The sequence below is a fragment of the Elgaria multicarinata genome, chromosome 8 (genome assembly GCF_023053635.1).
Source record: "Elgaria multicarinata webbii isolate HBS135686 ecotype San Diego chromosome 8, rElgMul1.1.pri, whole genome shotgun sequence".
Classification (NCBI taxonomy): Eukaryota; Metazoa; Chordata; class Lepidosauria; order Squamata; family Anguidae; genus Elgaria; species Elgaria multicarinata.
The window spans coordinates 15,800,242-15,824,183 of record NC_086178.1 but is presented as its reverse complement, the minus strand read 5'-3'; the positions used below and the strand labels follow the sequence as shown (position 1 = coordinate 15,824,183).

The following is a 23,942-nucleotide window of genomic DNA, read 5'->3' as shown; positions in this document are numbered from 1 at the left end:
TACAGACACAGTGTGTGGCCTCAGCTGCATTATATCCTTTGGCAGGTGCGGCGGGAGGGGGGGGTGCTTCATAGTCGTACAATAACTGTGTGTGAGAGAAAGTGGTGTAGTTTGTCCTGAGTAGGGTGACCATATGAAAAGGAGGACAGGGCTCCTGTATCTTTAACAGTTGTACTGAAAAGGGAATTTCAGCAGGTGTTATTCGTATATATGGGGAACCTGGTGAAATTCCCTCTTCATCACAACAGTTAAAGGTGCAGGAGCTATACTGCAGCTATACTGTGACCAGATTTAAAAGAGGGCAGGGCACCTGCAGCTTTAACTGTTGTGATGAAGAGGAAATTTCACCAGGTTCTCCAAATATGCAAATGACACCTGCTCAAATTCCCTTTTCTATGCAACTGTTAAAGATACAGGAGCCCTGTCCTCCTTTTCATATGGTCACCCTAGTCCTGAGCTAACTCTTATGTGACACAGCAGCACTGGCCCTTCGGGGCAGACTTTCCTCTGAGCTTAGGGTCAGAGGTTCCCAGCAGACAAGACAGGGAGCTTCTTGCCATTGGCTCCTTAAATGACAATCAATTGGCCTGAGAGAACTCTCTTCTTTTATACTTTTATTTCTTCTCGTATTTTAAAATTCTAAACCTGCCTTGGCAAAAGGCAGTATATTAAAGCAATAAATAAATGTTATAACATCACTTATAAACAAATCCATCACTTTTAGTGAAGTATGCTTGAGTCAACCAATATGAAAACATGGTTATGGAAGCAAGATTGCAACAATAATATACACATTTGTAATCCATATTGCAGAATTCTGTAAGTATCTACTTACTGCACACACACACACACACACACACACACGTTATTATTATAAACCTTTGAATTCAGATAGTCACTGGAGAGAATGATCTTATTTCACCCTCTAGTGGAGCAACTGTACATTGCAAAGACTTTTCGAGGATCCTGGATATCGCTATGTTTTTAGGCTGCCCAAGTCATATCCTGCTGAAAGAAAAAGTTTCAGTTCTGAATGTGAAATTTGCTAAAACACTATTGAAGTTAATAGCATTTGAAAGTCTGGGGTCCATGTTTCCATTTTAGAATTAGCTTGGAGGTTCAGATGCTTTCACTTCTTAACTATATATGATCAGTAACTGTATCAAGTTTTGTACCGTTGGCTTATCTGGTATTTATTAAGAAAGCTATTAATATGATATACAGGGAAATGGAAAAACAAAATTATAATATGTATACATATTCACTTCAGGATAGAGTGAGCTATAAATCTAGCCAAATAAAACAACAATTAGGAACAGTATTGTTTATTCTTTTTTATTTTTAACATTTTATCCCACTTAATCTTATATTCAGACAGAGGCCTAATCTACACCAGGCAGGATATTGCACTATGAAAGCAGTACGAAAGCGGTATATAAAAGGCAGGAGCCACACTACTGCTTTATAGCAGTATTGAAGTACACTGACAGCTGTTGGGGCTCTTTGACACATACCATATACACCTTTCATAGGGCTTTCATAGTGCATTATCCTGCTTGGTGTAGATTAGGGCAGAGACTCAGGCCATAGCTAGACCTAAGGTTTATACCTGGATCGTCCAGGGGTCAAACCTGTTCATCTAGGTGACACACAGGGGATCCAGTGCTCAGGCAGAGGTGAACCCTGGATAATCCCAGGATAAACCTTAGGTCTAGCTGTGGCCTGAAAGAGGCTTGCAATAAAGTATATCATGCAAATGAAATATTTGTGATGTAAATTAATATGCAAACTCCTCACAATCCCTTCTGATGCTCAGTCTTCTTCATGTGTTTCTTATTTTGATGATTGTGCTTATCTGAATTTAAGGTTGAGTTCATTCAGAAAGGTTCTTGTAGGCAGATGCATATCAGACCCTGGCTGATACGGATGACAGGCAGAGTCAGCACAATTGCTGAAGGTCCAACGGTTAATCTTCCCATTTTCTCCAGCCATCCTGCTCTGCTAGTTAAGACAGAACTCTTCTTTTTTGGTCTCGGGAACCTGGCTGTGAATGCAAGATGACGCTGATGATGATGATGACAATGATGATGATGATATCATTTCCCTTCTACATCACATGTGTCTAATAGACATGGATTCAGTGGAGGCTGGTGTCTCCAATGTCAGTGGGGTTATGAATCCGCTCCAGTTTTCAGTCCGAACCAGACAGAACTCTAAAGGAACTATCCAAGGTGCATCCATATCTTGGATAGCTTGTTTACAGTTCTGATTGAAACCCAGAGCGGATTCACCACTCCATTGCCATCAGAGCCACCAGCCTCCACTCCTTGGACTGTAGAGCACATGCTTTGTCTGCAAAAGGCCCCAACTTCTCTGGCATCTCCATGAAAGGCTCCCATTTAAAATCCTGGAGAGCCATTGCCTGTCAGTATAGACAGACAATACTGAGCTAATGAACCAATGGTCTGACTTGGTATAAGTCGACTTCCTGTTCATTTATTTAATAGATATATCATGGCTTTTGATATTAATATTTACAGGGAAGCTGACAGTATTAAAAACAATAACATCAATATTTTAGGAAGACAACCACACCAAGAAAAAAAATAGCAAGTAGAATTTGCAGGATACAAATTTGTTAAAGCTTTAAACAAAACAAAAAATTAACAAGTCTGAATCTAGCACCAGAATGACATTGATTCAAGTGTAAGATGTTTGCGGAATATTCCCTGAGGTCAGTAATCCACAACCGGAGCATGCTACTCAGCACCAAGCAACCCTAAGAAACATAAGAAAAGGCCTGATGGATCAGACCAGTGGTCCATCTAGTCAAGTATACTATTTCCCTCAGTGGTCAAACAGATGCCTCTAGTCAATACACGTGACACAACCCTCTAGTTCCCATGTAGGGTGACCATATGAAAAGTAGGTCAGGGCTTCTGTATCTTTAACAGTTGTATTGAAAAGGGAATTTCAGCAGGTGTCATTTGTATGCATGCAGCACCTGGTGAAATTCCCTCATCGTCACAACAGTTAAAGCTGAAGGAGCCCTGCCTAGCATGACCAGGTACAAAAGGGGGCCAGGCTCCTGCAGCTTTAACAGTTGTGATGATGAGGGAATTTCACCAGATGCTGCACACATACAAATGACACCGCCGAAATTCCCTTTTCAATACAATTGTTAAAGTTACAGGAGCCTTGTCCTCCTTTCCGTATGGTCACCCTAGTTATTGTAACTAAGCCTAAGTAGATATAACCCCTGCCTCCCCTTCCTGTTGCTGCCCCATGTCAAATTTTAGACTGTAAGGCTACCCCTCTGCAAAGTACTATGCGCATCCATTGAAGGCACTAGACTTAAATATGGGCACAATCCTATGCATGTTTAGACAGACAAACGTCCTACATGCTGGCAGTTGTAGGACTTTTTTTCTGTCTAAACAGGCGTAAGATTGCGCCCTTATAGTGTTAGCAGGATTTCTCATGAGTTCAGTGGGACTTCTGAGCAAACAGCGAGCTCGAATATAGCGCCAACTAAGACAAGTCAACGCTGTGAGGTAAAACGAAAAGAAGGCACTGCCTTTTCCCGCCCATTCCTTATGAGCCCCACCCTTCGTAGAAGGCGACCGCGGTTTTATCGTTGACTGGCAGGCTTCCCTCTGCGCCTGCGTACAACGCGTCTCTTAGCAAAGGAGGAGGGAGCCTGTGAAAGGGTTAGCTTCCGGGTCATGTAAATGATCCTGCGTGAGGGGAGGGGGGGTGTTGTCACCGCCGCTGCTGCTGAGGGCGTAGCGGGCGGCAAACTGGCTGACTGAGGGGAGATGGAGCGGGATTTGCTCCGCCAGGCGCTCGGTTTCCACGGGCCGGCGTTACTCCCCCTGCTCCGGACCGAGCAGCACGACAATCCAGACTTCCGAGGCCTCCTGCCGCCAGGGGGGCCCTGCCTGGAGACGCTGCCGCCAGCCAGGTGAGCTGCCCCCAGCCCTATCTTTAACTTGGGGTGGGAGAGGGATATGAGGGGGCGCGGCTTCGCGTGGAGGCGGGCGCGGCCTTTCGGTGCGCCGCGTCAGCGTTACTGCCTGGCCTTTGGGTAGCCGGAAAGCGCAGCCAAGCGCTCGAGCGTCGTGCCTGTGAGGCGGTGATGATAGGAAAGCGCGCCTCTGAACATGTGCAGAGTGCGCTGTGTCCACATGCGAGCCCCACCACACACGGGAGGAGGACTTAGTAGGTAGAGTTTTCCAGGTAGCTTGAGGTACGATTTAGCCCTGGATCTTAGGAATAGGCAGCTATCCTATCTTAGATGCAGCCATCTAGCTCATAATTGTCAGACTTGACTGGCAGTGGCCTTCCAAGGTTTTAGACAGGGTTTTTTTTTCTAGCCCTACCTGGTGATGCCATGGATTGATCCTGAGACCTTCTGCATACAAAGCGGGTGTGCTAACACTGAGCTATCGCTCTTCCCCTTTCATTTTAGAAATTTACCTCTGAATGCAAGGCATTGTTGCTGGATGTTCATTGCCACCCATGGTGGCTTAAGTAAATAAGGCATTGGTTTCTGGAACCTGCTGGGTACCTGTAACCCAAGCCCCGCCCCAGTAGGTTGTCATGTCTGAATCCAGTGCGAGTGGGTTGTTGGCAAGGTTAATGAACCACCCACAAACCTAAAACAGTTCAGGGTCTCTGGGTGGTTTGTTAACCATGCCAACAACCTTCCCTCACTTGGTTTGGACTGCATGACAACCTACAAGTGACAGTTGGGTCATGCAACAAGTGACTTGGCACTTGCCACAATCCACAGTGGTACTGCTTCTCTGTATCTCTCTGTACTATAAAACACGCTTTTGCCATGTGACATTAGTTGTAGCATCTTGTAGAGCCTCCCCCAACACAGTTTAGATCTTTAGATGTTAAAACTTGTATGTCACATATCTGAGGGTTGGCAGTCACTAAGCAACTGTGTCCCATAAGGTCTTGTCAGAATAAGAACTGGTATGTTTTGAATACAAAGAATGGCTCAAGACACAAATGTCTAAACCATGTTGTTGACTGTATAATTAAGAAACACCAGCTGCTTGGGATCAGCTGAAAAGGGGAGTTGTGTACTTTGCAACTGATCTGGCATTTAATGAGAGACTATTTTTTCTATCTATAATGTTGCTATAGTCATCAAATAAGTGTCTAGAACTAACTGTTTTTTTTAGGGGAATCTAGTCTCTTTTCTTTGCTATTTCAGGAAAGAGAGAGGAATCGATAATATTGAGATACAACACTTCATTGCAAAAAAAGCTGACCTCCTTTTTTCTAATTCTTGGAAAACAAATGTGCCAATAACTACAGAAGCAAATGAAGAGAATGAAGGTAAGAGTTCCTCTAAAACAGCTTTCCCTAACCTAGTGCCCTCCAGATGTTTTGGACTACCACTCCCAGTATTCCTGTCTATCCATGCTGGCTGTGGTTCAAGACATCTAGAGGACACCTGGTTAGGTAAGGCTGTGCTAAGACATGATAGTTGTAAGTCAGTTGAGATTGGTGAGATGTGTTATAAGTATGTACGTATGATGAGGGCTTGAGTTTAAAGATGAATGCCAGGGAGAAAAATAATAATAAAAAGGGGTAAATGTTTTGCCTTGTGTTTTGTTTTCCCAAAGGTCTGAAGTGGAAACATCAGCAAAAACTGTGAAATGAAATATTTGCTCTTTCAATAATAGGAGTGAAATACTTTTTAAAGCAGTGTGTATATCAATATTGTTGCAGTCCTCCACGTTGTTTTTATCCAGATTTAAAGTATTGTTAGTAATCCAGTCAAATGTAGTAAATGAACAGCATTTTTAGAGGTAGTTGGAATAGTATTGTCAACAAGGGAGAGGGCCTTTTCAGTGGTGGCCCCCCAATTATGGAATAATTTCCCCGATGAAGCTCGCCTGGCACCAACATTGTTACCTTTTCAGCGCCAGGTCAAGACCTTTCTCTTCTCCCAGGCATTTAACAGCATTTAACATATGCTAAGTTTGTTTGTTTTTTAATGGACCCCAGAACTGTTGTTGCTTAAAATGGATACTGTATATTGTTGTATTTATATTTTTGATGGTTTTAAAATTTGTATACTTTTTAATGTCCACTGTTGTTTAACTTTTGTAAACTGCCCAGAGAGCTTTGGCTATGGGGCGGTATATAAATTTAATAAATAAATGTTGCAGCAGAACACAGAGTATCTTCTTGTATTTGCTGTAGTAATACAATCTGGGAGTGTGACAAACTTCTGCACTTTAGTGACAAGGCCTTTCTGCAATTCCTCTTGCTTTTCACTTTCCTTGCATTCCCATATCTTCATTAAATAAAATAAACTAATGAATATTTGAATATAAAATCACACAATCAAGAAACAGACATGTGAACAGTTTGTTTCACTGTGGGTAGATCTTCCATTTTCTGTAGTCCGTGAAGCTTAAAAGAGGAAGTTCTGAATTGGAAGCTATGGTTTCCCCCCCAAACACTTAATTTCATTGAGGAAAGAAATTTGAGTTATGCTAGTATTTTCAGTTATATATTTATTGGGATGGAGCACAGTATAAGTAAAATAAAAAATGGTTTCAGGATACCCAATTTGTTTCACAGTTCCTGTGACACTTGCATGTTTGACTGGTTTAGTGGGCTTTACTCCCAGGTAAATGTGCATAGGATTATAGCTTTACTGTAAGTGGTGGTAATATATATTATTGGAAGAGTTCAGTGTTAAATGGTTAACTGGATATTGCTACTCCCTAGTTTAATTATGGGAAGGTTCATTTCCAGGCTTGTTTTTCTGTATGAGAAAGCTGGGATCTACATAATATTTCCAGGCTTGTTTTTCTGTATGAGAAAGCTGGGATCTACATAATATTTCTAAGTCCCTGTAATAAAAATATTTATTTAATTTTATTTGCAAGTGGGTTCTTTTATTACTTTTACCTTATTTTTCCAACTTGCAAAACCTAAGGTATTTAGAGCCCAATCCTCTACATGTCTATCTAAAAATAAGTCTTATTGAGTTCAATGGGGTTTACTCCCAGGTAGGTGGGTATCTTATATATATCTCATATAAGAATACAGTAGTGTAACACTTATTATTCGAAATCTATCAGACTGATTTTGCTCATTTTTGTTTTAAACTGAAGCTTGAGCAATGTAGATATGCAGAAATGTTTTGAAACTTTGTAAAAGTTCAAAGCTTGGGCTTTAATAGCAATTAATTTCCTCAGCACCAAACAGCCAAGACAGCCCCTCTGTCACAGGATGACTGACAGCCCTGCTCAGTCAATCATTGTGGTGCAAAGGTGGGACCTGGGTGCAACTGTGCAGTTAGGCTGTCGCTACCAGTGGGAAGGGGTGAAAGGACAGAGGTGGCCAATAGGGGTGTGCAAAGGAACGGGTGAGGCTGCACTACATGCAAATTTCAGAGGGCAATTCACTATGCATGAGTCACACATTAGCATTATTCATAACCCCCTCTGTGGTAAGGGAACTTAGGGGCAGGAAAGGAACATGATTGTTAGCACCCATGGTGACATGAGCTTTACACTAGTAGAATGCTTTAGGTACCTTTTTAAGGTGCAGGAGCTTGCAGGTTGTCTGTAACACTGGCAGTACTTGTAATTATTATCTTATTAAACAGAGGCATGGGGGGGAGCAATCCTATGGCTTCCAGGATTGTCTGAGAGGTCATGGAATAGTAGGCGATTCCCCTTCTGAGGTCAGAGACGGAGAAAGAGCCATGCTGGCTCCAAGGTCAGAAATTGACCTCAGAGAGGGGAAAGTGGGACATTCCATTGGGTGTAGAGGAGACCTGAGAGGGATTGCACCATTAGACCTCTACATTTCATGAATACACCAATAGTTCAATTTTATTCATGTTCTTAGGTTTGATAATTTCAGTATTACAAACTTTAGATTTTTCCAAGTTTTCTTCTTTTTTGGAGGAGATGGGGGGAAATTTCCCCATATCTTCAAATACCTGAAAATCAAACATCTGCACTTGAGATATATGGCTGCATCAATTTCCGCAGCTTCTGTGAGCTAAAATTGGAGCATGTGGCAGCACTGTTGCCCCCTTACATTTGGGCAAGTTCTTATGAACTAATGTGGGTCATAGGGAAGAGTCTGCTAGGAGTTAGCCCAAAATCATCTTTTTTCATTGCTATAGGTATTCACAAAGAATTTTTTCAACTCATTTCCAAACTTTTCATCACAATGCTTCTGAAACAGCATATTGCATTCAACTTTAGACACCTTCAACCTCATTGTCACTATTCATTAGTTTGATTTCACATTGAGATATTTATGTATGTCAATTACATATATGTATTCCCTCACATACCTGCTAGGGATGGAATGAAATGAAATCTTTATTGCTAATCACATGAAAAGCATTAATTACAACTTTAAAACTGCCAAGATTACCTAATAAGTATTTGCAATTGTTATTATATTATATTTATTTGTATCCTGCCTTTTAGCATCCATTTCTTGTTAGTAATGAACTTATGGAATGGAAAAATATCTGATTAAAGTCCAAAATATCTGGAGGGAAACAAGTTGCCTGCCCCTAAATACTTGACTGGTTAGAATGATTATTGGTTTGAGGACTTTAAACTAAAATTTGTGGGTGAAATCTATTTTTATAATAATTTATAAGTTTGCACAGTGTGGTAGTTCCAGATGAAAAAAATGTTATTTTTTTTCTATATTGCTCATGGATGTCTAGTCCAGACACACTTGTTCTAGGGCTCATTCTGGAAAAGCTCTTAATGATAGGACTAAGCCTACAGTTCAGTGACTAATAATAGAAGGGGGGGGCTTTTCTTCACCAACTACACTCAGCTTTCACATATTTTGAAGTGAAAGTGTGGGTTTTAAGTATGCATCATACCCACACCTTGACTTTTAGAGATAGCCATTGAGCAGTATCCAATGGGGCATTTTCCCCCTCGCAGATTCTCCTCTGTCCCACCAATTCCACTGCACAAGTGGGCAACCTGTAATAAACAGAATCCTTCATTTCTGGAAGGAGGCAGTTTGGCGAAGCTCACATAAAGGAGTTCCATTTCTACTTGTTTTGGAGCTTCCTCTAGGGAGTACTAAATCTCCCTGGGATCTCACTTGTGCAATGGAATTGGCGGGACTCGCTACTTGCAGAAGAAAATCAGTGGGGCAGATTGGTGGGGGCGTAGGGCCCTCATAGGATTCTGCCCAGTATCTTCTATATGTCCCCATTTTTCACTGTAACATTTGCTTTAGAGTAGGAATAAATACGTTGTTTTTCTTTCAATGCCACTTCAGAAAGAGATCATGAGGAGAGCCATAAATTAAATTAAACCGAACCTATATCCTTTTCCATGAAAATGTTGTAGGGCAGTTGGAAAGGTTTCATTTATTCTAAATGTTTTTTCCGAGATTAGTTTCACAATTTACATACATGTATGGCTGTTGTTTACAGTGCTACTGTGTGAAACAATGAATGGTGTTGTATTTTAAGAAATGTTTATGTAGTATTTAAGCATGATTTTTTTTTTATTCTCATCTTTGGAAGATTATTATGCTATTATGCCACCGTTGGAGCAGTTCATGGATATTCCCAGTGCAGAGAGGAGAGAACTGTTTTTCCGAGATATTGAACGTGGGGACATAGTGATTGGAAGGATTAGTTCTATTCGTGAATTCGGTTTTTTCATGGTGCTGTACTGTCTGCGAAGTGGTGTCATTCGGGAGATCACGGATTTAGAAATCACTGTAAGTCTGATAACTGCTAAGACGTGAATTGTTACAAAGAAAATGTAACTTTTCTGATGGATAATTTTGTTCCTTCTTAGCCTCTTGCACAACTAAATGGGGTTTGCTTGCTCAGGGAAAGTGAATGGGAGCTGTGGGACGATGAACAGTTCAAAGCCTTAATGTGCTCTGACCTTGAAAGGCGGCTAATGTCCTGCTGAGACAGTAAAACATTTTCATTTCTTATTCTAAATGGTTATTTTGAGGGTGTAGATGCCTTGAACTGAACTCTGTTGCAGTTCTGATAGTGTATATGAAAGTCTTTTAAAAGGGAGTCTTTTCAAAATTTAACTCTTGCAAATGTTCTGGATTTTCTTTGTAATAGTTGAATAAAAAAGAAGGTATCTTTCCAGTGAGTCCTACATCCTCTTTTCACGTTGCCTGTGTGTTGTGTAAAAGGGTGGCTTGCACATATCTACTGGGAAATGTATGCATGATACTTGGATTGGGAATATTTTCACGAGGGAAATGCAAAAGTTTTACATGAGGCCCTTTAAGCATGAAAAGAAGGACTTGGGTTCTTTTGTCAGTCACTGTTTATGTGTCCCATACCATGAGGCTCTCTGGCAGGTCATGGCCTCATCTGATTGTCGCCCCCTCAGTTTTACTACAACTGCTGATCTTAACGCTGGTCTACGTGGCCCAGTGTGCGAATAGCAATAACCATACAGGGGAACATTACACACAAAAACACTTTGTCCAGCATGGTTTCCCTTGCACATACTGTTTCCTACCATTGTGATATAAAGCTAAAATGCCAAATAGGCAGGACATGATTCTTCCATGTGTACATTCTCTAAATCTTCAGTGGTACTATTACAGAAGAAATTATGATTGCTGCTAAGTCAGTTTAGAGCTGCACAGGTGAAAAACGTTCTCCTCTGGAAAGGATTAAACTGAGGGTTATTTTACCTAATGCAAATTCTGTGCTCCACAAAATGCAGTGTTTAATGGTCTGATAGTGGATACTAACATTTTTGTTTGATTGGTTCCTATTTCAGGCTCTTTGTCCATTGAGAGATGTGCCTTCCCAAAGCAGCCATGGCGATCCTTTATCATACTATCAAGTTAGTGACCTTATCCAAGGCAAGTTCATTTGATACAGCTTTTGGCTGCCTCACTAATAGAATTTCCCCTACCTATTGCACTTTTGATAGGGTGTTCTGCTGTTTAAATCTCACTTTTTTGTCTTTTAATAGCTGCAATCAAGGATATTGATCGCTACCATGAAAAGCTCACAGTATCGCTGCACAGCTCTGCTCTTTCTCCCAGCCTAGCAAGTACCAAATTAGGAGTAATCAGCTTGGATGACTTGCCTCTACACTATAGGTTTGAAACTGAAATGAACTGCATCTTTTCTTATTGGCTCAATAAACCTTTTGACACATACTGGGCTTTGTTTAAAAGTGAAAATGTCCTTATTGACAGTAATGGAGAGTGCAACTTCATACATTGGCTTCTTAACTTAAATTGCAGTGTTGATGTTGACATTAGAAGAAAATGCTTTTCAGAATGCACATTGTCTTCACACTAGTAAAGTGTTTTAATTTGGTGCATTTGAACTGCTAGACTATATACAGTGGCTTATTGTAGATACAGGAGCTCCAAATGTGTGGTTCCTATAATAGGTAGATGATATTTTCTGTAATAGCATCTAGCATTCCTTGATTAAGAGCTTGTAACATACTGCGTTATTTTGGGATATTCCATTAACAGTTTTTTCATTGTACATTTATGCTGATAAAAGGGATAGTGGAGAAGATGTCACCCCTGTTAAGGTGGAACCAATAACTGTGATTGCCTCTTCTCTTTTTTTCCAGGAGAAGTGTTGAAATAGCCAGTGGTTTGGAAACATATGAAAAAGTTTTGCATCATTCCTTGGGCTTTGCTAATCCAGCAGTAGTTGAGTTTCTGGTAGGCAAACTAGGACTGAATGAATCCAGCCCGCCATCCTTAATGAGAGGTTTACAAAGGTACAAACTATGGATTAGAAGTCTGGGTTGTCTGTCCTTCAGCAACCCATAATTCTGGGTTTGGGTGTCATGGTCTTCCTGTGTTTAGCTCAGCGGGACTGGGCCAGAGCCAGCATGCTCATAACTACCAGGGTTTAAACAGCCTATAGGTAGTCATGACATGCATACTGGATCAGATTGTAAGAACTTGCTGTCCAATCAAGTCTACTTGACTTACATTAAAATGTTTATTTTTTCCCAGCAAAAATTTCAATGAAGAGGATTTTGCTATTGCACTGAGGAAAAAACAATCTGCCTCATGGGCCTTAAAATGGTATGCTGCTTCATTTTGATTACCAAATGTTTTGTATAATATTAGAAATAATTGTTATTTCTCTTCAAAGAAAATGAATCTGGTCAAACCAGTTGAAATGCTTGAAACTTTAAGGGATGGTACCTGCTTGAAGTTGACATCAGCCATGATTCTGCTGAGTTTATGACTGACAAAGCTAGTGTGTTTGTAAAGTCAACAGATGAATATTAGAGGAAGCACCTTATTTTAAAGCTTGAGGAAACTTAGAAGTTGCTGTATTCATTTTCCCATTCAACCATATTAATGGATTATATTCTCCTATCTTGGAAGAGTAGAGTGAGCTATTAGTTGCTTTGCATGTATGTAAAAGTGCTAAATGTTCCTCTTTATACCATGGTGGAATAATGGTGGAAGTTCCCTTCTATCTTTCTGTAACTTGGTAAATTCTCCTTCCCTTTTGAACTCTCTGATTTTAAACAGTTTGGAGAGGAAACTACAATGATGATGGGAAGTTGGATTCCTTTGTATAGTAAAGGTAATTTGTCATGATTACACTTCTACAGTAAATTAGCTCCTAATACATCTAATATTTTTATGTGACTATAAATTGATATGTATTTTAAATGGAAAGTGCTTCCAAATTGTTAACTTACATGTAGAAATCATAATATTCTTGATATTCTCTTTTTAGTGTAAAGATTGGTGTTGATTATTTTAAAGAGGGTCGTCATGTGGATGCTATGAACGAATACAACAAGGCATTGGAAATAGATGCGAAAAATGTTGAAGCTTTGGTGGCCCGTGGGGCACTGTAAGTGTCAGTTTGGTCTGTGGGTGGAAAATGGCATTTTAAATTATTTCATTAGCAAATGCAAAATATGTGTGCTTACAAGATGTTTTTCTTACAGGTATGCAACAAAGGGAAGTTTAAATAAAGCAATTGATGATTTTGAAGTTGCCTTAGAAAACTGTCCAACACACAGAAATGCCAGAAAATATCTGTGTCAAACGCTTGTTGAACGGGGAGGCCAGTAAGTGTTGCCTTGTGTTCTTTATTCCTACTAGCTGTGCCCGTCATCTTGCTAGTAGTTTCCTTTTTGCCTTTTGTTCGGCTGCCTAAAGATAAGGACCAACTTTTATTTTGAAGCTGTATATGCTGCCAATTTGGCAAGCAGGATTTGAAGCATGTATATCTGCCAGTTACTTACAGTGCCATCTCCTTTTGTCCCTCAGACACTTGCTCAAACATAAGCACCTCTCATTCTCCAGGTTGGTGTGAGGAAGGCATCCCACAATGGGTTAACTCCCCCTATTCCCCAGAAAAAGCAGGAACCCATGTGACTGTGTTTTGAGTATTCTTTTGGTCTGAGGCTCCTTCTTACCAGTTTGTCTCTACTTTTTGCTTAAGACAGAGCTAGTTTTTCTCTCCTATTTCAGGCCTATATTTTTCTTTATTTTCTCTTACCCATTTTTCTTATTGTTAGTGTTTTCAATTTCCTAAAAAAATTCTTCCGCTGCCTTTTCTCTGCTGTTTGCCTATCACTGTCTTCATGGCTTCCCCAGCAAAGAAAACCAACTCAAGACTTGAAAAGAGATCAGACAGTGACTCATGTGAGAGTTGTTCGGAAACCACCAATAGATAAGTGGACAGCTGTTCTCGCCTCCTGCCAACTTCGTGGACTGCACCCAGGAGGGTCAACTTCAGATATGAGATTATCAGTTCTGGTTCCCCACTGCAGCTCGCAAACACTAGAGAGGGCATACTTAAGGCATCAGGAAAAGAGGTCAAGGGAGTGAGGGTGACTGCGTCCGAGGACTGCACCACCCTCCGCTGTGTTGCACTGGAGCCCGTGCTGGATCTCAAGCCAGGCTCGGAACAGAGGAAGATCGAACAGAGCTGTAAAGGCCAGACGCTCCATCACCAACAAGCTTCTTTTCCCCACCACCCCCTGTGGCGGTTTCCCACCAAGTTGGCCACTTTAAGCAGCGGTTTTGAGTTCAACCCACAAGGAGAGACGTGCCTCAGTCTCCTCCATTATTCAGACAGGGGATAAAGAGTATTACTGATATGGCACAACTGTATAAATTGGTTTTATCCCAGATCACTAAGGCAGTAATGGGTAATTTGACTGACCATTTATTAGAAAAGCAGACGTTGAAGTCAAGCTGTGATCCAAAGCATACCAGAAGCTCATGCACTTCTGAGTCTTCCTCCTCTCCCCCTCTTAAACTTATACCTAAAAATAAGAGTAAGAACAACAATAAAAGTTGAAAATCAAAGCCCTACCCGTAGTCGGCATTCTTCAGCAGGTTCTAAGGAGACCTTACCCATGTTCTGCAGTCACAAATAGTGCCAGACAGCCGAGGCTATGCTCCACCCTGACAGTGATTCTTCTGTCATCTCACTCCAGTTGTCTTATCTCCAATGGGGAAAGGGGGATGGCCAGACCTTAAGATTCTAGAGAACTCTTCATCTGATAAATTCTCTTAACACAGAAGATTTTTTTTACCCTTATTGTTTGAAACAATTGCCTCCCTAGCTAGCAAATCAGCACAACCTGAGAAACAGCAATCATTAACCAGAGGGCAGTGATGTTGCCAGACATCAAGCCAGCAGCTAGAGAACTGACCTTTCCTAATTCATTTAACAAGCTGATAAAAGAAAGGTGGCAGGCTTGCTCCCTTTCCCTTACCCTATAGTGGAAAAAAGGCAGCAAGAATGGTACAAAGATTTTACACACTCCCGCATGAGATGATGGAAGAACTGTCCCTTTAGTTGATGCCCCTGTGGTGGCTTTACTCTCAGGCACCTTAATTCCCAAAGATTCTCTTGAAAGTTCATGGAGAGAAAATGTCTGATACAGCCCTAAAGAAGGCACACAAAGCTTTGGCCTTGGCTCTTAAGGGGCATCAGCAGTATTGTCTTATTTTGCAAGAGCATCTATCTTGTGGATAATTGTGTTGACCACAGGAACCAGTCTCGAGGGATGGGGAGCCCACAGCAATTCTCTAGTAGCTCAAGGGAAATGGGATGCAAAAGAAAAATGCCACAACATCAACTGGCTGGAGTTCAGAGCAGTTCATCTGCATCTAAAATCCTTCTCACAGCAACTACTTCACTCACTTCCTAAGAATGGGCAACACCACAACATGAGTATACATAATGCGACAAGGGGATACAAAATCCCACTTCCTTCACCTGGAAGCCCAGACCATGCTGTTATGGGCCAAGTAAAATCTAGCCTCCAACTCAGCTCAACATATCCAAAGGACACTGAACTGTCTTAAGTCGACAACAAGATAGAACCAAGGGAATGGAGCCTACACCCAGACCCACAATAGCTCCTGGCTGCTGAAAGATCCACTGCCTTGCCCTTGGCAATTCTGACAATGTCATGAACATCCTACTTACATCCCTCAAGGATTCTACCCCCAGGATATACAAAACAACCTGGAAAGCCTATTGATGGAGCAAAAGAAAGAAGTTCATACCTCAAGCTACATGTATCAAAGAACTCGCAGCTTTTCTTCAGGACAGTCTCCAGGTGGGGCTGAAGCTGGGCACCTTGCGCAGACTGACTTTGGGCCTTTTCAAGCCAGAAAGGCAGCCAATAAATTCACATCCTTATTTTAAAAGATTCCTCCAAGAGCTCTCCCACGTTCCATAGATTTCCACCTTGGAGCTTACATGTCATCCTCTCAGTGTTGATGAAACCTCTTTTTGAGCCAATAAGATCTATCCCACTAAGGATTCTGTCACAAAAAGTTCTCTTTCTGGTTGCCATCATGTCTAGCCACAGAATTTTGGAATTATTAGCACTCTCAATCCGAAAGAGGCTCATAATCTTCCATAGGAATACAGTCATTCTCCTGACATGTACCCCTAAGGTCAACACAGTTTCACAGGGCATAAGAGTTTATTCTACTGTCTTTTGGTCTTATCCCTTCTCATCCAAGGAAGAAGGACTGGCACAAGCTGAAGATCCTCAGAGGTATCCAAATATATCCAAGGCATACAGCTTCCTTCAGAAAATGTGGCTCACTGTTTCCTTTCATCCTTTAACTTTGAGCAAAAAGGTCACTAGTTCTGCTCTAGATTTTTTTTATCTTATGAGGCTTTATGCCTCCCCAAGCCGTTAAGGCTAGAGCAGCAGCTGCCTGAAGCACCAATGCATCCTTGCCAGAAATCTGCAAGCCGGAAACTTGGACAATCCTAACTTCTTTCATAAGGCATTAAGAAATACATGCATATGCCTCAGCGGATACTTCCTCCAGAAGGAGTCTTCCAGTAATTGCTAGCAGCACAGTAGACTCAGGCCTATACCTTTCCTACTGTTTGGGGTTTAGCTTTAGCATGTCCCATTGTGAGATTACTTCCTCACACCAACCTAGAGAGAATGGAAAGTTGGTACTTAACAAAAAGGTTCCTTCTGATTTGGTGTGTGGAAGGCATCTCAACTGCACCCTGTTACACTGGGTCTAGTCACATGGGTAATCTGACCATTTATCTGTGCGTTTGACTGAATAAGTCTTGTCTTACTGGTACTTAACATTTTCCTCAGTTCGGATTCTATACATTTACTAACACACTATTTGTTCCTCGGTGGTCCTTTATCTGTGATCCAAAGAGTTTATCTTCTTCATTTTCTGAACTATAGCGACAAATAGAACTGGCAAGGAGGAGCCTGGGACCAATAGAGTACTTGAAAATCTGTCACATGGTCCCTGCTTTTCCCTGGGTAGTAATAGGGGGAGTTAATCCATTATGGGATGCTTTCCACGTACCAACACAGAACGAACCTTCTCAGCAAGTACCTTTTTGTTTTGTCCACAGCATGTCTAAGGCACTTGGGACATACCACATGTAATATTAAATCTTTAGCATGCAGCTTAATCTGTCTGGAGTATTTTTTTTTATTATGTGTGTCCTGATGAAAATGGGGTAGGGGGTTGCACTTTTTTTAAAAGCCTATAGATAAAGCTGAATATTATGCATTTAATGCAATGTATAGTTTGATTCTCTAGTGAGCAATTAGAAGTCCTGGGCCAAATCAGGCTCCTTCAATTGCTAGGCCCCACCCCCCAAACCATCAGTGTAGAGGCAAAACACTGAAGAGGGATGAAGGAATTGTTATGTCGAAAAGACTTTCTGGCTGCTTCAGAGGGTTGGGATTGAAGTGTCAGCCCACCACATTTATGCTCATGCCTCTTTGTGACCCCCTAGGTAATTTGGTAAAAACTAGCTCTGGCCGTACCCATCTCTTGTATATTTTGACATCTCCTCTTCTCCCCCCCCCCCCCCCCCGTTCCCCATCTTGTAATTTGGCGGCTTTTGCCATATTTTGCATTCTAATTTTCATTGTTTTGTTTTCATTTATAAGATACTGGAATCAAATAGATGTGTTGGGACTTCATTGTCCTCTTAGTTGGGTTTCTGACCTGTGCAAAAACATTTTGTACCATTTAGCCCAGTGACTTCACATTTGTGGCTCTGCAACTAAATTTGCTATGCTCAAATGTCCTCGGATTCATGCCTGACCATGTTTGTATAGAGGAAATGCAGGTGAACACATACCCATCTTGCTGTTCTTGATGACTGCACTAAGGTTTCTTTGAGAATAAAATCCCATTTCTTAGTCAGAATATATTGCTATTTGCATTAAGGATTTATTCTGGAGAATTTTAGTATGTCTTAAGCGTAAACTGGTTTAGTTTTCAAATGCATTTGAGATGAAGAGTTGTAGCCAGTTTTAGGCACATTCAACTGGGCTGGAGGAAGCAGACTTTCCTCACCCTTTCTCTGCATCGCAGCCCTTCAAGCCCCCTGAAAACATTACACAGTTGTTCAGGGGACTATGCTGAATGGGGTGAGCTATGATATGGGGAAGGGGATCCCTGAAAATTGGGTGAAAGCACCTTCTGTGAGCAGAACTCTTCCATCTGTGGAAGGCAGATCATTGGTCCAATCCTAATTGTGGTAGTCAGAACGTTTACATGTGCTAAAAATTACTTGCCAGGTTGGAAGAGGAAGATAAGCTGTTGAATGCTGAGAGTTACTACAAGAAGGCTTTAAACATAGATGAGACATTTCAAGAAGCCGAAGATGCCTTGTTGAAACTTCGTAAGCAGATACAGGTGATTCTTTACTTTCTCTTAGTTGAGGTAAATGGTTCTCAAAACTATGCATCGTAGGCAATTGCATGTTGGGCTTCTGTGGGGTTGTTTTTTTTCTTGCAATCACTATCATGCATCAGTTACGGGGAATGTTGTTGCACCTATCAAAACCAGATGTACCTGGTTGTCTTGATAAGTTCTTATGATCAGGAGTGGAGGGCTGATTAGAGAGGGATGGAAAGTATCACACTCAAACAGTTTAATTGTAAGCATGATTGCTGATGCTGAATTCAAGGTAGCCAAATCAGATGAGCTCTAAAAGTCTCTTTCAATTATGACCTATCTGTAGGAGGTAGTTGGATGGATTTCCAGAGCATATTTACTTGGAAAATAAGCTCCTTTGAAACCAATGGAATTTGCTTCCAAGTGAATACATTCAGCATCAGGATGCAAGTCTGACATAGGTAGATGTATAAGAACTTCATTCCTACAGAAATGAAATACACACTGCATAGAAAACAGTTGCCTTCTGTTTTGGCACTAGTGTCAATGTGTTAGATATTGTTCAGTGGGACAGCTAGATTCAGACCCCCTCCTCAGCCTGCTGGTCACAAACAAGTGAATCTAGTTTGTAATTATCCTTGACCTACAGGATTAGTTTGCATGCCTTCAAAGTTTGTTAACTAAGGTTTTCTAGATCACAGATTTATTTATAGCATACATATTTAAAACACACTTTGTAGATTACTTTGTATGTGCCTGAATTGGGCTTTTTCCTTCTATGAGGTGCCTCTCTATCATGTACAGAAGAACACGTGCAAAGTGGGTCTGTAAATGGTAGCATCTGATTAAAAATAGACATAGTGCCCCCCTTTGCATATGTGTGTCTCTCTGTGGTGGGGAACACCAGTGAGACGGAGAAAAATACCTAAGCAGGCACGTACAGGGCTGCCTTGAGTTACAGCTGAGACTGACAGGCTGTCCTCCCGTAATACTGATGATATGTTTTTCTCCAATGCATTTTCCTCTGAACTGGAACTGTTGCTGCTGTGTCTGACCTCTGGTGCTGCTCATCACCAACAACCCGTTGGAATATGATTACGTGTGTAAACCATGCATCAAACTGGGCTGTGGTACGGTTGCCAAATGGTTTGTATTCATACGTGGCCCCTTCCAATTCTGTCTTAATTTGGATCACATTTTATGCATAAATTCAAATAATGGTGCTTTCCTTGATTATTTTTTTGTTTGGCTGATTATTCTATATGGCCAACTACTTTGCTGTTTTTTTCCTTTTAATGTTCCATTCATGCCCTCTGGATTGCTAATGTAACCTTGTTACCGTAACGGGTACCAATGTCCCTCTGCGTCCTTTTCTTTTTTCTTTTTAAATGTGGGGTATAAACTGCAACATGGTCCTTAATACCATACATGTTCATCTCAACGCTTGACACTCCATTTGTATGCAATAATTTTGCCTTGAATAATTTTGCCTTTTGGACATGATACCTCTGGGGCTGATGAAAACTGTGTGTATATATTGTGGGATGGGGATGGAATTTTGGTGAAATCCTTGGATTAACATTGTGGCTTGTTAATGCGATATTTTTGATGTTGGGATTCAAAAAAGAAATCTCTGGAAATGAGAGAGAAACAAGCTGCAAAAGAAGAGAGGCAAAAAGAGAAGAAAATAGAAACAAGTGCAGAAAAACTGCGTAAGCTCTTAAAAGAAGAAAAAAGGTAACCTCTGTTAAATTCTACCTGCTGTTCCTTACCTGAGTCTTCCATAGAGAAGACTTGCACTTGTGATAAAGCCAGCTGGTACTGTAAGTAATAGGCATTCACTGTTATTGGTATCTGATTTTGTGGTGGTTTAGTTTTTTGCTTTGTAACGTGAAGTATTTCCTAAGCTTTTTTCCAAATTATTTCATTTTTCTGAGGCATGGCTTTTGAATGCTTTAAGCCCCTTACAAAAATTCAACAGGATGTTCTTAACCAGTGATTGCCAATTAGAATACATTGGAGGCATTTCGGCGTTTTTTAAAAGCCCAACAGAGTAAACTATATGACAAATATCTTGTCTAGTTTGGACCTAAAGGAATAGGTGTTTATCTTTCAGGACACACTTCCAAATCCTGGACACCACACCCAAAAGAGGTCCTCACCACCATCTCAGGTGATGGAGGGACCTGAAATAGAGCAAAGATCCTAGGGAGGCTCATGGAAAAATGCATTTTCTAAGAGATTTTATTTCCATACCATTTAGGGCTTTAAATATATAAAAAAAGAGCAGCTTCATTTGAGCTCAGAAACAAAACCATAGCCAGTGAAATTGATGGAGGATCAGTGTAAAATGATATGAATGAGCAGATCCCATCAAAATCTTTGCAGTTGAGTTCTAGACTAATTGAAGATTTCAGACTGTCTTGAAGGGCAGCCCCATCTAAAGCACATTACAATAATTGATCTGGAGGTGACCAGAGCAAGAATTAACTGAATCCAGTTCTGATTTCTCTAGGAAAGGTCATAATTAGCATACAGGATGGCTAGGAAAAAGCACTCTTTGCCACTGCCATCACCTGGCCTTACCGTATTTCTTCCATTCTAAGACACGCTTTTCCCCCCATATAAACATCTCTAAAAGCAGGGTGCGTCTTAGAATCGCGAGTGTGTCTTAGGGTTGTTGTTGTTTTTCTGTTGGTGGTACTGAAATTAGTGTGTGTCTTACAATCGATGGCGTCTTACAATCGAAGAAATACGGTAATTCTATGTCATCATGCAATATATTAGACATACTTAATAACAGATGTCACAAGTGCTTCTTGTTTCTCTGTTTGTATGATTCCTTAATATTAGGATGACAGTTCTTGTTGGGAATAACTTCTTCCTCTGCTGCCACTTTTGTACTTAATCCTGCCTAAAACCATAATTCCTTTCCCTGCAATTTTAGGCTGTTAGCCTTAGGACATTTAAGTAGCACTGAAAGCAGCAGGAAGTACCACTATGAAGTTGTGGGCTGAGAGGGTTAGTTTATCTGGATTAAGATTTGTGTGCCAACTGAGCTGTGATGCTTTTGAGTCCTGAGAGAATCTACTTTAGGGTGAAGAAGCAAACTATATCTTATCCTTCTTCAAATTTTTAGGCACCACTCTCGAATCTCTCTAGTCCTTTGCAATTTAGGTAACTATACTTGTTTTACCTGCATGTTCTGTTTATTTATACGTGTCATCAATGTACACGGCACTTCTGAGTTTCATAAGCATCTGTTCTCATGTCTGTATTTTGCATTGGTGAAGACAATGGGGAAGAAGAGAGGCAAAACTAGCATGAGTTGAATATGAGCAATGTCAAATGTCAAGGGCAGTAAAAGGGGTTGTATATGTCCCAGGAGTAGGCACTCTGGTGCCCTTGACATGTTTTGGGCTACAGTTTCCATAACCCCCAGTCAGCATTGCCCAATGGCCAGGCAGTATGGGAGTTATAGTCCAAAACATTTGGAGGACACCAGGTTGTATACCCTGATTGCTCTATAGCTACTACATAAAGAATTGCTAAGCAAGATCAGGCACTCATTATGTACTGGACTCAACCAGTTATTTTAAGGGGGAAAACATTGTCTCTCTATGTAGGTTTAACTTCCTCAAGCCTGTATTGAAACTGGCTAATAAAGAAGTTCCTATAAGAGATGCATGAACTTCAAATAATGATTTATAATTAAAAGCATCTTAGTATATTAGCCCGCGGTAAGCAATTTTGGTCTTCTGGGGGATTCGTTGAAGCAGAGATAGGAAGCCTTGCAGTAATAGCCAAATTTCCTAACTCATTTAACAGAAAACATCAAAACTAGCTTGCATACTTCATATAACGTTTTTGAAATAAAATCCGAACCCCTTCCCTATTACTAAATAATGTTCTCATTTTTAGCTTTTGGTGCATATAAAAGCTAATAAGCTTTTATTAGTTCAGCAACTGTAAATTTTATGACGGAGTTCTGCCCGAACATTGAATTTTGGATGCTATTGGCAATGCCTCATGGTTAATTAAAACTTTTAGGTTGAAGAAGAGAAGAAAAAGGTCCACCTCTTCCTCCTCCTCCTGTGATTCTTCATCGGGTGATTCTTCATCAGCCTCCTCCTCCTCTTCCGATAACAAAAAGCGCAAGAAAAGGAATCGGAACCGGTCTGAATCCTCACACAGCTCTAAAAAATACGCATCTAGGAGTTCTTCACATCAGAGTAGGAAAGATGACTGCTACTCTCCTCCAGCCAATACCTCTGCGTCTTTTCTTAATCAAAAGCATGAAATGGAGAAACTGCTAGAGAGGCAGGAGAGGTTAGCCTATCAAAAGCCTGAGGTAAGAGACAGAGAAAGAGATTACTCTCTATCAAGGGCTTCTGCTGATGATGAAGATCCTTATGGAGGTAGGTCTGAAGATTCCAGGGATTCCTATAGCAGTTCGAAGACACAGGCAAATAGTTATAAAACAGAAAAACAGGGTAAGTCAGACAGAGTTTCCTCTGATAGGTGGGATAGTGTAGGTTCCTATCGCAGAAAGTCTGACGACAGGAACAAGACAAATGATTCAGTAAAGTTAGAACTGGGGAGGAAGGAACATTACCGAAAGCACAGTCCAAGCCAAACAAAGTATTCCACGTCTCCAACAGGGTCTGATCACTCAACCAAATCAGTTGAACACTACAAACGATACACCAGCCGATGGATAAATGAGCCTAGTAGGTACAATGCTGACAATAGACCTGACTTGGCATTGATTAAAAGTGAGAGAGAACCCAAGAGCAGGGAGAGAGAAACTACAACAACCAAGGAACTAGATGAGGAAGCTGCACTCAACGGCAAAGGACAATTGGAAAGTGGTGCTAGGAAACTGCCTCAGAACTTACTCAACATATTTAATCAGATTGCTGAATTTGAAAGAGAAAAAGGAACTAAGCAGAAAAATCAATAAATTAAGAAACAAGTTCAGTATAGCTCAACTTCTAATCACTTGACAAGTCTGTGCTCTTAACAGAAAAAAATAGTTTTTTGTTCTTTTATAAATATGCTTGTTAAATGTTGATTTATGGAATGCTGAATATGCAAGAATTACATCATATCTTTTTTGGGGGGGGAGTGACTTTCTTATGCTGTTTAGGATATTAAGTGTTTGGCTGAAAAATCCTTAGTTTATGATTAATACAGCCACCTGTGCTAACTGGCATCTAAATTGCACTTTACAGAAAGAATCTTTCCAAGGCAACAATGACTGTTAATGACTGTTACTTTATATTGTTAATATAACCATAAACCAAACTGTTTTTAATGTATGTGCCATCAGTGTACATAGCCTGTCTTACTATTAAATTTTTTACAAAACTACTTCCTTGGTTTGGTTTAATGCTTATATATCATCCAGTAGCTCCTCTCTTGATTCATTGTTTTTCCCCCCCCTCAAGAGCTAAGGAAGTTTTCTTAATGGTCTTGGTTCAGTGAAATATATTGTCTAAGTCGAGTGGATAGTAGATGTTTTAAAATATCTTACATGGTGGGTGGGGGGCAAAGTTTGATAGTGAACATTTTTATAAACATTATTGCAATTAAAAGCTACAGGATCCTACAAGTCCAGAAGAAATATGAGAAATAAAAGTCAGTGAACATGGTTTTCATAACACTAAAGTAAAGTGAAGATTTTTCTTAAACATTTATTCAATTTGCCAATAACTCCGCTTGTTCAATATCACCTACACTGAATAACTTTTAGCTAC

At 40.6% G+C, this 23,942-nt stretch overlaps 1 protein-coding gene across 4 annotated transcripts; it reads left to right on the top strand.

Moving 5' to 3' along the window:
- The first annotated feature begins 3,713 nt into the window (after positions 1-3,713).
- Positions 3,714-23,556, top strand: TTC14 (tetratricopeptide repeat domain 14). Of its 4 annotated transcripts, XM_063131929.1 has the most exons (13): positions 3,714-3,964; positions 5,231-5,355; positions 9,563-9,762; positions 10,803-10,887; positions 11,001-11,130; positions 11,622-11,774; positions 12,016-12,087; positions 12,758-12,877; positions 12,975-13,097; positions 18,084-18,201; positions 19,811-19,920; positions 21,323-21,360; positions 22,234-22,318. In XM_063131929.1, the coding sequence occupies exons 1-13, from the start codon at positions 3,819-3,821 to the stop codon at positions 22,236-22,238; spliced, it is 1,425 nt and encodes a 474-aa protein (XP_062987999.1). In that variant the 5' UTR covers positions 3,714-3,818; the 3' UTR covers positions 22,239-22,318. The 4 variants fall into 4 exon arrangements, 3 of the variants coding, with proteins under 3 accessions (XP_062987999.1, XP_062987997.1, XP_062987996.1); XM_063131927.1 differs by lacking the exon at positions 22,234-22,318 and having other exon boundaries at positions 21,323-21,927; XM_063131926.1 differs by lacking the exon at positions 21,323-21,360 and having other exon boundaries at positions 3,720-3,964; positions 22,234-23,556.
- The last annotated feature ends 386 nt before the right edge of the window (positions 23,557-23,942 follow it).

Coding starts and splice junctions, on each gene's coding strand:
- TTC14 (XM_063131926.1), top strand. CDS start 3,819: ATGGAGCGGGATTTGCTCCGCCAGGCGCTCGGTTTCCACGGGCCGGCG. Junction 9,763..10,802: donor TCACGGATTTAGAAATCACT/GTAAGTCTGATA, acceptor TTCCTATTTCAG/GCTCTTTGTCCATTGAGAGA. Junction 18,202..19,810: donor AACTTCGTAAGCAGATACAG/GTGATTCTTTAC, acceptor GATTCAAAAAAG/AAATCTCTGGAAATGAGAGA.